This window comes from Lepidochelys kempii, chromosome 23 (assembly GCF_965140265.1).
Source record: "Lepidochelys kempii isolate rLepKem1 chromosome 23, rLepKem1.hap2, whole genome shotgun sequence".
NCBI lineage: Eukaryota > Metazoa > Chordata > Testudines > Cheloniidae > Lepidochelys > Lepidochelys kempii.
In genome coordinates this window covers 14,884,270-14,896,375 of record NC_133278.1, presented here as the reverse complement: position 1 = coordinate 14,896,375, position 12,106 = coordinate 14,884,270, and the positions used below count along the sequence as shown (strand labels likewise).

At 67.8% G+C, this 12,106-nt stretch overlaps 1 protein-coding gene across 2 annotated transcripts; it reads right to left on the bottom strand.

The window, feature by feature from the left end:
• Positions 1–4,408: 4,408 nt before the first annotated feature.
• On the bottom strand, positions 4,409–11,788 carry NDUFB11 (NADH:ubiquinone oxidoreductase subunit B11). 2 transcript variants are annotated; one of them, XM_073322361.1, is made up of 4 exons: positions 11,691–11,763; positions 11,548–11,606; positions 6,247–6,377; positions 4,409–4,596 (listed from the first exon to the last, which is right to left on the bottom strand). In XM_073322361.1, the coding sequence occupies exons 1-4, from the start codon at positions 11,737–11,739 to the stop codon at positions 4,473–4,475; spliced, it is 363 nt and encodes a 120-aa protein (XP_073178462.1). In that variant the 5' UTR covers positions 11,740–11,763; the 3' UTR covers positions 4,409–4,472. The 2 variants fall into 2 exon arrangements, with proteins under 2 accessions (XP_073178462.1, XP_073178461.1); XM_073322360.1 differs by having other exon boundaries at positions 11,548–11,788.
• Between the last annotated feature and the right edge of the window lie 318 nt (positions 11,789–12,106).

Genomic DNA, 12,106 nt, shown 5'->3' with positions numbered 1-12,106 from the left:
GCTGGGAGGTGATGGGAGCCTGGTTGGATCTTCGAGGGAGTCGAGGTCCCAGATCCCACAGGCCCCAGCCCCCTCGCCCCCCAGACCAGGTCCCATACGTGAGCCGTTTCTGGCCAGGCGAGTTCCTGCCCAGGATAAGGGCTCGGCTGGCTCAGCGGGAGCGCAGGGCTGCAGGCATGGGGGCGGCGGGCTTGTGGGCCCGGGTGCCTGGGCCTGCAGGGGGCTGCGGGTCGGGAGTGAGGGGCACCGGCAGGGCTGGGGGGCAGGGCTGGGCTGGCGGGGGGCTGCGGGTCGGGAGTGAGGGGCACCGGCAGGGCTGGGGGGGGCCCAGGGCTGGGCTGGCAGGGGGCTGCGGGTCAGGAGTCGGGGGCAGTGGCAGGGCTGGGGGGCAGGGCTGGGCTGGCAGGGGGCTGCGGGTCGGGAGTGAGGGGCACCGGCAGGGCTGGGGGGCAGGGCTGGGCTGGCAGGGGGCTGCGGGTCGGGAGTCGGGGGCAGTGGCAGGGCTGGGGGGCAGGGCTGGGCTGGCAGGGGGCTGCGGGTCGGGAGTGAGGGGCACCGGCAGGGCTGGGGGGCAGGGCTGGGCTGGCAGGGGGCTGCGGGTCGGGAGTCGGGGGGCACTGGCAGGGCTGGGGGGCAGGGCTGGGCTGGCAGGGGGCAGCGGGTCGGGGGGCAGTGGCAGGGCTGGGGGGGGCCCAGGGCTGGGCTGGCAGGGGGCTGCGGGTTGGGAGGCACTGGCAGGGCTGGGGGGCAGGGCTGAACCCCCCTGCCTGTCACCCCCCCCCGCCCCGGGCGCTGAGCGGTGACAACCGGCTGGATGGTCCCAGAACCCTCCTATCACCACGGTAACCCCGAGAACCCCAGCTGTCGCCATGGCAACCCAGCCACGGCAGCTTGAAGGCAACAGGAACCCGAACCTGGTGTAACCTGGCTGGGGGAGGGGCACCAACAATCACAACCCACAACCCAGACAGTTACCGACCCCTGCACTGCACACCTACACACAGACTGTGAGACCCGCACCGCACACCCGCACACGCACGGGGACACACAGAGCACAATCACACACACCCACACCCGCACGGGACACACACCCCACACCTGCGACACACACCACACAACCGCACACACACGCACCCCAGCTGCACACATGCAGTGCGACAGTCCACACACCTCGACGCACACACGGCAACCGCCCATACGCGCCGTGCGAAGACAGCCCTGCGCACATGTTGTGTCACACACACGGCAACCGCACACACGCTGCGACACACACCACAGCCAGGAGCGCACATTGCAACAGGCAAGGCAGTCGCACACGTGCACTGCAATAGACCCAGCAGACCCAGCCACGCACAGACTTACACGCAACACGGAAAACCCCCCCACACCGCAGAACAGTACCTGTGAAACAAACACCACAACCGCACTCAACACTCCGACACAACACCGCACACGGAAGAGACACACAACGCCCCTGGGCCCCGTTGTGCACCGAGCCACACACAGCACATCGTCGCAACCACGCAAACGGAGATAACGACACACGACACCTGGGCAGCCCAACACAGCGCAGGGCCTGGCCCCTCCAGCAGAAGGCGCCTACACACACTCACACACACTCACACACAGAGCAGGGCAAAAGGGTCGGGGCAGAGGCTGAGAACTGAAAATGCCCAGATCGCCTGTTGGCAAGCGAGAGCCGCTGGCGTCAATGAGTAAAATTGGGGAGCCCCCCCCCACGCAAGTCCCCCACCAGCACCCGGCCCTGACAGGCCTGGGGAGAGCGCCCCCTGCCCAACCCCCCGCCCCCCAGCACGGTGCCCCCCAAGTGCCCAGCCCTTACTGCTAAGGGAGAAAGCCCCCTGCCCAGCCCCCCCATCCTGCTCCCCGCAGCATGGAGCCCCCGCAATGCCCGGCCCTGAGTGCCAGGGGAGAGAGGAAGCCCCCTGCCCAGCCCGGCCCCACAGCACAGTGCCCCCTAGCGCTGCCCTGGGGCCAGCCCAGACCCCCTTTGCAGGGGGCCAACCTTCAGCCCCTTCTAACTTTGCCAAACTTCACCGGCTGGTTCCCTTCCAAGCAGAATGTGCCTAGAGTTGCCACCCCACAGAGACAACAGCAACCTTCCCCCCCATGTAACCACTAGACCCCACTCTCCTCCCCGAGCCGGGGAGAGAACCCAGGAGTCCCGGCTCCCAGCCCCCTGCTCTAACCACTAGACCCCACTCTCCTCCCCGAGCCGGGGAGAGAACCCAGGAGTCCCGGCTCCCAGCCCCCTGCTCTAACCACTAGACCCCACTCTCCTCCCCGAGCCGGGGAGAGAACCCAGGAGTCCCGGCTCCCAGCCCCCTGCTCTAACCACTAGACCCCACTCTCCTCCCCGAGCCGGGGAGAGAACCCAGGAGTCCTGGCTCCCAGCCAGTCCCCCTCCCCGAACCGGGGAGAGAACCCAGGAGTCCTGGCTCCCCTCCCCACGCCTCACCTGGGGCTAGGTCCAGTCACCGCCGCTCGCAGGCGCAGGGGGCCATGTCCGGAGCCCGGCTCCAGGCTCCCGGCTCCTGCCTGCCCGGATCCGCCGGGGACTCTGAGCCCAGCCCAGCCCGGAGCCGCGCGGGGCGGAGCGCACGGGAGAGAGCGAGAGAAATAGGTCGGCAAGAGGAGGGCGGGGGGGGAGCCAGGACTCCTGGGTTCTCTCCCCTGATATGGGTGGGGACGGGACGCTAGTGGTTACAGCGTGGGGGCCTGGGAGCCCAGGGCTGGGGGCTGCGAGTCGGGAGTGAGGGGCATCGGCAGGACCGGGGGGGGACTGGGCTAGCGGGGAGCTGCGGGTCAGGAGCGAGGGGCACTAGCGGAGCTGGGGGGCACCCCAGGGGTGGGTTATGGGGGGGCTGCGGGTCAGGAGCGAGGGGCACTGGCGGAGCTGGGGGGGCCCTAGGGGTGGGTTATGGGGGGCTGGGGGTCAGGAGCGAGGGGCACTGGCAGAGCTGGGGGGCCCCAGGGGTGGGTTATGGGGGGGCTGGCCTGATGGAGCCATCGCGCCGCGGGGGATTCGGTTCCCCATGAATATTTCAGTGTCTGCCGCAGACACGGAGAAGGAAACGTCTCGCTCCGGACTTGAGAGTCTGCAACGCCCCCCCCCCCGCCAGCTCTTCTGGTGCCCCCCACCCCTGACCCGCAGCCCCGGGCTCCCCCCACCCCCTCCCAGCTGTGCTGACCGGGATCAGGGTAACTCCACTTTGCCTGGCCCAGGGGGCCCGGAATCCCCAAGGGGGGGCCTGTCCCCCAGCACCCCACATGGGGTTAACAGGGACAAGCTCTACCCACCCCCCTCCAGGCACCGATTCCCACATGGCCCAGCCCAGGATGACTCTCACCCCCCACAGCTACCCCCCTTGGCCAGGGCCAGGCCCCACACCTGGGCGGACTGGAGGTGGTTCTGGGCCACACCCACCTCCAGGGTGGAGCAGCTGGGAACAGCCCCAGGTAAGGCTGCAGGGGGTGGCATGCCCGGGTGGAGATGCAGCCACCTCTGGGGCAGGGCCACTGGGGAACAGCCCGCTATAACCGCGCTGGGGGACTGCTCGCCCCGGGCTGAGATGCTGTTTCTGGGGCTGTGAACAGCTGCGGCAGTTAGCGCTGAACGAGGGCAGAGCCAACGGTGACGCACGAAGCCACGGCTCAGAGAAATGGCAGAACCTCTCCTGAGGGGGGGAAGTCCGGACGCCTGGGTTCTCTCCCCAGCTTGGGGGGCGGGCTGGGAGGCAGGACACTTGTGTAGTTGACTCTCACCTGCTCTTCATGACTCAGTTTCCCCCCTTGGGAGAATGTCAGCCGGCCAAACCAGGGGGAGGAGCAGGGAGTGGGTCACACAGGCAGCTGGCAGGGAGGGGCACCTGTAGAGACAGGTAGCTGGGGGGGGGCACAGAAGGGGTGTCAGCAGACAGAGGGGATGGTGGGGGACACACAGCCAGCTGTAGAAGAGGTGCATGGCTGGCTATGGGGCGGGGAGGGGTAGGGGGGCCCAGACCACCAGCTGGGTCATTCCTGGAGATCCTAGGTTGGCCGCCCACCCACTTCCAAAGAGCCGTTCACCCCAGCCACGGCCACCTCCTGCCTGCCCCTGCACGGTGCTCACAGGGACAGCTCACCCAGGACCAAGATGCAGCCACTTCTGGGGCAGGGCAGCTGGGGAACAGCCCCACAGCTGCGCCCGTGGCAGAGGGCACACGGCTAGAGCCAGAACTTGGGCCGTCTGGGTCTGAGCCGGCGAAGGTCAGAGCCCCCCCCCACCACCACCAGGGCCAGCCACAGTCAGTGGGCTCTGGGGATGGAACCCAGGAGTCCTGGCTCCCCTGTCCCCCCACAAGCCCCCTCCCTCCCTGCCCCATAGACAGACGGATGGAGGCAGGGCGCGGTGGCTCAGCAGGTTTATTCAAACAGCCCTGGGGGGCCAGGGGGCGCCAGCTCAGCCCCCCTCACTCCTCGTCCGGCAGCACCAGCTTGCTGGGGTCGAAGTAATTGGAGTCCAGGATGGGCAGCCCCAGCCGCTCGCGTTCCTTCACCATCTGCTCGGCCTCTCGGCGCGCCCACTTCCGCATGCTGGGGAGAGAGGGGGTGAGAACTGGGGGTCCAGCACCCCCTGCCCCATTCCCCACCCCCATGCAGCTCCCATGCCAAGGCCCCAGGAGCCCAGCTGGCGGCGGGCAGAGGTGAGGGCAGGGCCAAGGCACTGGATCGGCGCCTGAAAGAACCTGGCAGCCCGCGGGGTGGCTGGTGGGAGCAGCCCCAGCACACAACCATCCGGCAGCCCCCCGACCAAGTGTGTGGGGGGGCAGCCACGTTCCGCCATCCATGGGGGCAGGAGCACACACCCAGCAGGGCCGGGGGGGGAGGGGGGGCGCGTAAAGTCAGCTTCAGCACCAAGAACGGAGATACAGAAACTAAGGGGGGTGGGCTAGCAGGGGGCTGTAGGTCGTGAGTGAGGGGCACAGCAGGGCTGGTGGGGGTCCCAGGGCTGGGCTAGCAGGGGGCTGCGGGTCGGGAGTGAGGGGCACCGGCAGGGCTGGGGGGCCCAGGGCTGGGCTAGCTGGGGGCTGTGGGTCGGGAGTGAGGGGCACTGGCAGGGCTGGGGGACCCAGGGATGGGCTAGGAGGGAGCTGAGGGTTGGCACCGGTGGCCCTAGCAGAGCTGGGCTGCATATCGCTCTCCGCGCCGGGAGCTGGACAGAGCGGGCGAGAACTCACCCGTGAGGAATCAGCTGACGTGAGACAGGCAGTTCCCAGCCCGGGCAGCCGCTCACTAAGCCCACGGGTGGTGGTCTCAGCCAGGGGCCCAGCCCAGGCTCCTCCCAGCCTAGCTGAGGGGGCTGTGGGGCTTGGGACATTTGTGGCGCTGATTTCTTGGCCCCCACTCTCCAGATACAGGACCACCCCTCCCCCAGTGAGGACATGTGCCATCAGCACAGCCGGGAAATGGAGGAGGAGTCAGTCCTGGCTCCCAGCCCCCCCGCCCCCGCTCTAACCAGCAGACCCCACTCCCCTCCCAGAGCCAGGAAGAGAACCCAGGAGTCCTGGCTCCCAGCCCCCACCGCTCCAACCACTAGACCCACAGGGATTCGGCCAGAATACAAGGCTTCATGGCTAACAGCCCCTGGCGAGCCCCCTGCGCTCCATAGCTCTCCATAGGGGAGAGCACCCCCAACCCAGCCCCCCCGCCCCGCAGCACAGTGCCACCTAGCTCCACAGTGGGGTGTGGGGGTGCAGGGGAGCCGGTCAGCTCTTGCCTGCCTGCCTGCCAGCCAAGGCGGTATATTTAGCCCTGTGATATAGATAGCCCCACGTCGGAGCTGCAGGCAAGGGGCGGAGGGGGGCCAGACGCTCTGATGTGTGGGGGGAAGGGGGGGCTGCTGACGCACTTGGAGCCAGCGGAAGAAAAGCAACTTACGTTGCTGCTGCTCCTGTGTGCTCGCAAAGCTGAGAGCTCCTGTGGCCCAGCCGTGTAATGAGCCCTGCCCCTCAGAGAACCCAGGAGTCCTGGCTCCCAGATCCCACCGCTCTAACCTACCAGACCCTGCTCCCCTCCCAGAGCCAGGGAGAGAACCCAGGAGTCCTGGCTCCCAGCTCCCGCCCTGCTCTAACCACTAGCCCCCTCTCCTGCTGCTCTTCCAAATGGGGTCTGGTTCTGAGGCACCCCTGTTCTCAGGGCAGGCGCTGTGGGGCCCCGGGGTCCTGCCCTGCGCCCCCCACTCACCCGTGGTCCGGCAGGTAGTGCACGAAGGTGGACCCCACCACAATGCAGAGGGAGATCCCGAAGAAGAAGGCCAGACGCATGTTCCATACGTCCACCACGGGGTCCGCGTCGAAGCCATGGTAGTCAGGGTTCTGGGGGGCAGAGAGGGGTCAGCCTACCCATGCCGCCCCCCCACAGCACTCAGGGCACTCGCAACTTCCCAGGAGAATCGCCCTGCCCCCCCCTCGCTGCCCCCTGACCTTACAGTCCCCCACCCCACAGATTCCCCCCAATCTAGCCTCCCTCTCTGACCCCCCAACCCCTCAGGGGCCCTCCAATCTGGTGCTCAACTGTCCGTGCCTGCGACCCTCCCATAGCAGCTGTGACACCCCCAGACCCCCACTCTGCTGCCTCTTTCTGTGACCCCCAACCCCGTGGCTGCACCCCAGTGCCACAGCCCCCCACCCCCAATCTGTCCGCACTGGCAATTCCCATGATCTGGCACCTGCCCGCATCTGGCCCCACCCCATTAGCCACCAGACCCCTCGCACCCCAGGCAACCCTGCCTGGAACCATCAGCAGGGCTGGGGGGTTGGGGGTGGGAGTGTAGGGAGCCAGGACTCCTGGGTTCTCTCCCCAACTTCAAGAGGGGAGTGGGGCCTAGTGGGTGTGGGGGGGTTGGGAGTCAGGACTCCTGGGTTCTCTCCCTGGCCCTGGGAGGGGAGTGCTGCAGGGCTGGAGCCCTGCTCCGGGATGCCTGGCTTTGCCTCGTGTTCCCTCGCCCACTCTCTAGCTGGAATGAGTCAGGCGGGAAGCGGGTCACCGCGCCCCCTCCCCCTTCACACCCCGCCAGCTGCCACAACTCTCCCCCCCAAGCCAGCTGCTGAGTAGAGACAGTTGATGAGCAGAGACTGCTCCAGGGAAGAGCAGGGTGCAGAAAAACAGGGGTGAGGGAATGCTGGGGGGGGGGGGGAGCAGTTGGGGAACAGCCACACATAACGTCACACAAGGACAGCTCGCTCGGCGCTGAGATGCAGCCACTTCTGGGGCAGGGCAGCTGGGGAATGGCTGCACATAACACAGCATAATCATTGAAGAGGAGTGGCTGGCAATGACTGCAGGGGAACCTCTGCTCCCCACAGCACGATGCTGCCCCACGCCCGGCCCGCCAGGGGACAGCACCCCCCAGCTGTGAGTGCCGGGGAGAGCGCCCCACGGTGCGCCCCCCCCACCCCTCACCACAGGCCAGCTCTACCTCTGCAGAGGGCTGGGTCCCCCTCAAAGCTGGGGGGGGGGGTCGTGTGCCAGGGGGTGGGGTGGAGGGTGGCAGGCAGCGCTGGGCATGCGGGGGAGGCATTCTTGACATACTGGGAGCAGGAGCTAATTATCCCCATTGTTGTCAGCCATCCCCCATGACACCGCCCCACCCCTTGCTGGGGAGGGGGCGGCCTGCCAGCCACCCCATCCCTCTCGGCTCCACAGCAAAGAAGCAGGGGGGCTGCACCCCCAGGGCTGTCACCGAGATCCCAGCCACACTGCAGGGAGGGAGATCAAGCCACCCTGCGACATGGGGCCTGGCCGCCCTGGCCCAGAGATGGCTACATCCCCACACCAGACGAGTCCTCCCTGGGCTGCGTTGTGTGAGACTGTTTCCCAGCTGACCTGCCCCAGAGGTGGCTGCATGTCAACGCTGGGCAGGAACTAATCCAGCCAGTCCCTCTGTCCCGGCGCTCAGCGCCTAGCTACCAGTCCTCAGAGCCCCGCTGGAACCCCCTCACGCTGGCGCAGCTGTGTTGTTTCTGCTAGGCGGCGGAACCAGCGGGGTCACCCCCTAGGCTGCCCAACTGCTCCTGCCAGCCCTCCCCACCGTCCCTTCCCCCCCTCTCTGCAGGCAGCAGCTGGATTCCCCCGGCTGGTCCCAAGCGGATTAACATCCAAGCTGGAGAAAGGGAGCGGGGGCACAAACCCACAGCTCCAGCAGGACAGGACCATGGTGCAGGGAGGGGAATGGGGTCTAGTGGTTAGAGCCAGGGAGGGGCTGGGAGCCCGGACTCCTAGGTTCTCCCCCGACCCAGGAAAGCCATAAGGTCCACACAGGGCGATCAGACCCCTGATACAAGGGAAAGGCTCGGAAGGTGCCAGCTGGATTGGGAGAGGCCCGGCCGAGATCAGGAGCTGGGTTTAAAATAATCCAGACGGGGAAGGGGGGAGCCCGGAGGAGCAAAGTCAGCCTGGTTCCCAGCTCGGGGGGAGGCCCATGAGCGCATCAAGGACAGCCTGTTTCACAGCTGCAGCAGCACAGGTGAGAGTCACCACGGCTGCCTTCCTCTGTCCTGCAGAGTGCTCTCCCCCTGGTGCTGGGAGGCAGCCACCTCTGGGGCAGGGCAGCCGGGGAACGGCTGTGCAGAACACCACACAGGGGACGGCCCACCCAGCACCACGCTGCACCCCCTGCTGGGGAGGTAGGGGACTGTCTTCAGACCCACCCCAGACATGCCCCCTGCTGCGGAGGCTGTCTGCAGAGGCAGGCAGGTTCTCTGCCTGGAGTTGAACACGCTGGGGCCAGGGCACGTCCCCCAAACTCCAGGCAGCAGACGGCATGGCCCCACCGTTGGGGAGGAAGGGGGGACAGGACCTGGGGAGCTGAAGCCCCTGCAAAACCCTGTGGGAGCTAAGGATCGACCCCTGCAGGCCTGCCAAAGCCTGCTCCAACAAGGGGAAAGGCACAGTCCCTGGGCAGCTCCCCACCCTCCTGCTCCAACCCACTAAACCCCTCTTTCCTCCCAGCGCCAGGGAGAGACCCCAGGAGTCCTGGCTCCCAGGCAGAGATGCGAGCCCTGGGACAGGCCTAGCAGTTCCCAGGTGAACGGCAGGGAAAAAGGGGAGAATGCGCTCCCCCCCCGCACCCAATCCCAGCAGACAAAGGCCGCTGGCACCAGCTCCCCCAGCCAGGGCTGGCTGGCAGCTGGCACCCATGCCAGGCACTGCCTGTGACCCATATAGTGCCAGCCACAGAGGGATTACAGGTTGGGGGTGGGAATCTAAACAGGGAAACTGGGTTGGGGGGGGCTGCAGCTGCTGTGTGGGGGCTGAGCCCAGCCCTTCCATGTGCAAGGGAGATATGGGCTAGAGGCTGAAGGAGGGATTAGGACTCTAGCTCCAAGTCCCCCCCTGCTCTAACCATTGGACCCCACTCCCCTCCCAGAGCTGGGGAGAAAACCCAGGTGTCCTGACTCCCAGCCCGCCACTCCCCTCCCAGAAGTGAAGCCCAGACACCGAGCTCCCGCTGCAGCCAGCCTGGGAACAGCAGCCCCGGGGGTAGGCGCTGAAGTTGATGAGGCAGAGACACTAAACTCCCACTGGCCTCCTGGGCGAGGATGGGGGCTGGCAGGAAGGATGCGGCGCCAGGCCTGGGGATCCTGGCAGCGGGCACAGCAGTCTGAGCCAGGTGAGGCCGGGAGCCAGGGGCTGCTCACACAGGCAGAGCTCCTGAGGACTCTCACGAGGCTGTGACTGAATGCCAGCCCCAGTATGGCCCTGGGGGGGGCGCTGTGCTGCAGGAAGTGGGGCAGGGGCCTGGGCAGGGGGTGCTCTTCCCCAGCTGGTCAGAGCCGGGCACTGGGGGTGGGGGGGTCACTGTGCCGTGGGGCACTGGGCAGAAGTCACTTGCCAAGCACTGGGGGGCGCTGTGCTGGGGAGAGCGGGGTGGGCAGCGCTGTGCCCCGGCAGTCAAGGCTAGGCGCTGGGGGTGCCGTGCTGTGGGGCAGGTGTCAGGTAGATCCATGCACATCCCCTTTCAGAGGCAGCGTTACCCACGTGACTTTGTCCGAGCCCCGCCAAGGGCGACACTCAAAGGAGACCAGGCAGCCCCACTGAACAGTCAGAGCTGGGGAGAGAACCCAGGAGTCCTGGATCCCGGCCTCCCGCCACTCGAGGCCTCGCACCCCAGGCTGCAGCAGCATGGGGCTCCTATTGCCCTGGGTCTGACTAGCCGAGCGCGTGGGGCCTCGGCCTGGGGCCACCCAGCACAGCTGATGCTAAGGGAAGGACGCACCCTGAGCACGGTCTCACCCCCTAATCCCAATATCAAATCCCCCACTGTCAGCCCCTTGGCACCCCCAGGTGATCCCTACCGCCCCTCTCCACCAGCTGCCCCCGCAACCCACCCTAGTCCTCCTCCTCCACACCTGTACCCCAGCTCCAACCCACAGCCCCTTCCCCAGCTCCCCAGCCTGCCCCCCCGCCTCTCCGCTGCTCCCCCAACCCTCCCTCAGCCCCCACTGGCTCCCCAGCTCCAGGGTATTTATTTGGCTCCCCCCCATAGTATCCTCACACCTCACAATCCTTGTCCTCCAACCGTACAGAAGGGAAACTGAGGCACAGACAGGCCCAAGATCATGCAAGGAAGCTGTTGCAAGCCAGGAATTGAATCCTGGGGATCTCCTAGGCTAGAACCCAAACTACAGCCCCCCCGCAAATCCCACCTACCCCCCACACCCCCCAGCCCCTCCAATGCTCTCCCCATCCTCATGCCACCTGCCCTCCATCCACCAGGTCCTGCCCCCAGTGAATGCACTCCCGCCCCATGCAATCTGCCCCCCACCTCCCTGAGCTCTCCCAGCTCCCCCCACTGCCCCCTCACCCTCTGCCCCCTCCAGCCCCCCACCTCCCTGCCCCACAACGTTGTCCCCCCCACTGCCCCCTCCCCCAGGCGCCCCCCTGCCCCCTCCAGCCCCTCACCTCCCTGCCCCACAACGTTGCCCCCCCAGCTCCCCCACTGCCCCCTCCCCCAGGCGCCCCCCCACAACATTGCCCCCCCAGCTCCCCCCCACTGCCCCCTCCCCAAGGCACCCACTTGCCCTCTGCCCCCCCAGCTCCTCCCGCCGCCCCCTCCCCCAGGCTCCCCCCCGCCCTCTGTCCCCTCCAGCCCCTCACCTCCCTGCCCCACAACATTGCCCCCCCAGCTCCCCCCACTGCCCTCTCTCCCAGGTACCCCCCACCTCCCTGCCCCCCAAGCTCTGCCCCCCACCTCCCTGCCCCCCAAGCTCTCCTAGCTCCGCCCACTGCCCCCTCCCCCAGGCGCCCCCCCGCCCTCTGCCCCCTCCAGCCCCCTGCCCCACAACATTGCCCCCCCAGCTCCCCCCACTGCCCTCTCCACCCCCCCACCCTCTGCCCCCCCCACTGCCCTCTCCCCCAGGTACCCCCCACCTCCCTGCCCCCCCGAGCTCTCCCAGCTCCCCCCACTGCCCCTTCTCCCAGGCGCCCCCCCGCCCTCTGCCCCCCCCACTGCCCCCTCCCCCCGGCGCCCCCCCGCCCCCTGACCTTGCGCAGCGCCGCCACCATGTCCCCCTCCTCCTCCTCGTGCTGCTGCTGGCGCGGGGCCCGCGCGGCGGGGGGCGGGGTCACAACGGCAGCCGCGGCCCCGCCCCCCGGGCCGGAGCCCGCGCGAGCCCCGCGCGCCGGGGAGCCCCGCAGGAGCAGCAAGCTCCGCGCGCACCGGCCCAGCGCCGCCATCGTACCCCGTGGGGTGGGGTGGGGGCCTAGGACACTAGCGGCGCGCGGAACCGGAAACCCCGCCCTGGGAGGGATCTCGCGCCGCCCGTGCGCGCCACAAAGGGACCGGGGCTGAAGTAGGCGGGCCGCGCGCGGGGCTAAATACTGGTCTTCGCGGGCTGTACCATATTGGCCCCCCTGGACTGTACCATTGCACCCTTCCCCCCCCGGACAGTACCATATCTGTACCGGCCCCCTGGAGTGTACCATGTTGCCCCATTTCTGGACTGAACCATACCCATCCCCTCTACAGGGCTCCCGCAGCGCTACCATATTTCCCCTGGGCGATACTCGTGTCTCCCCCCTCATGTTTTCCCAGGGCCCTGCT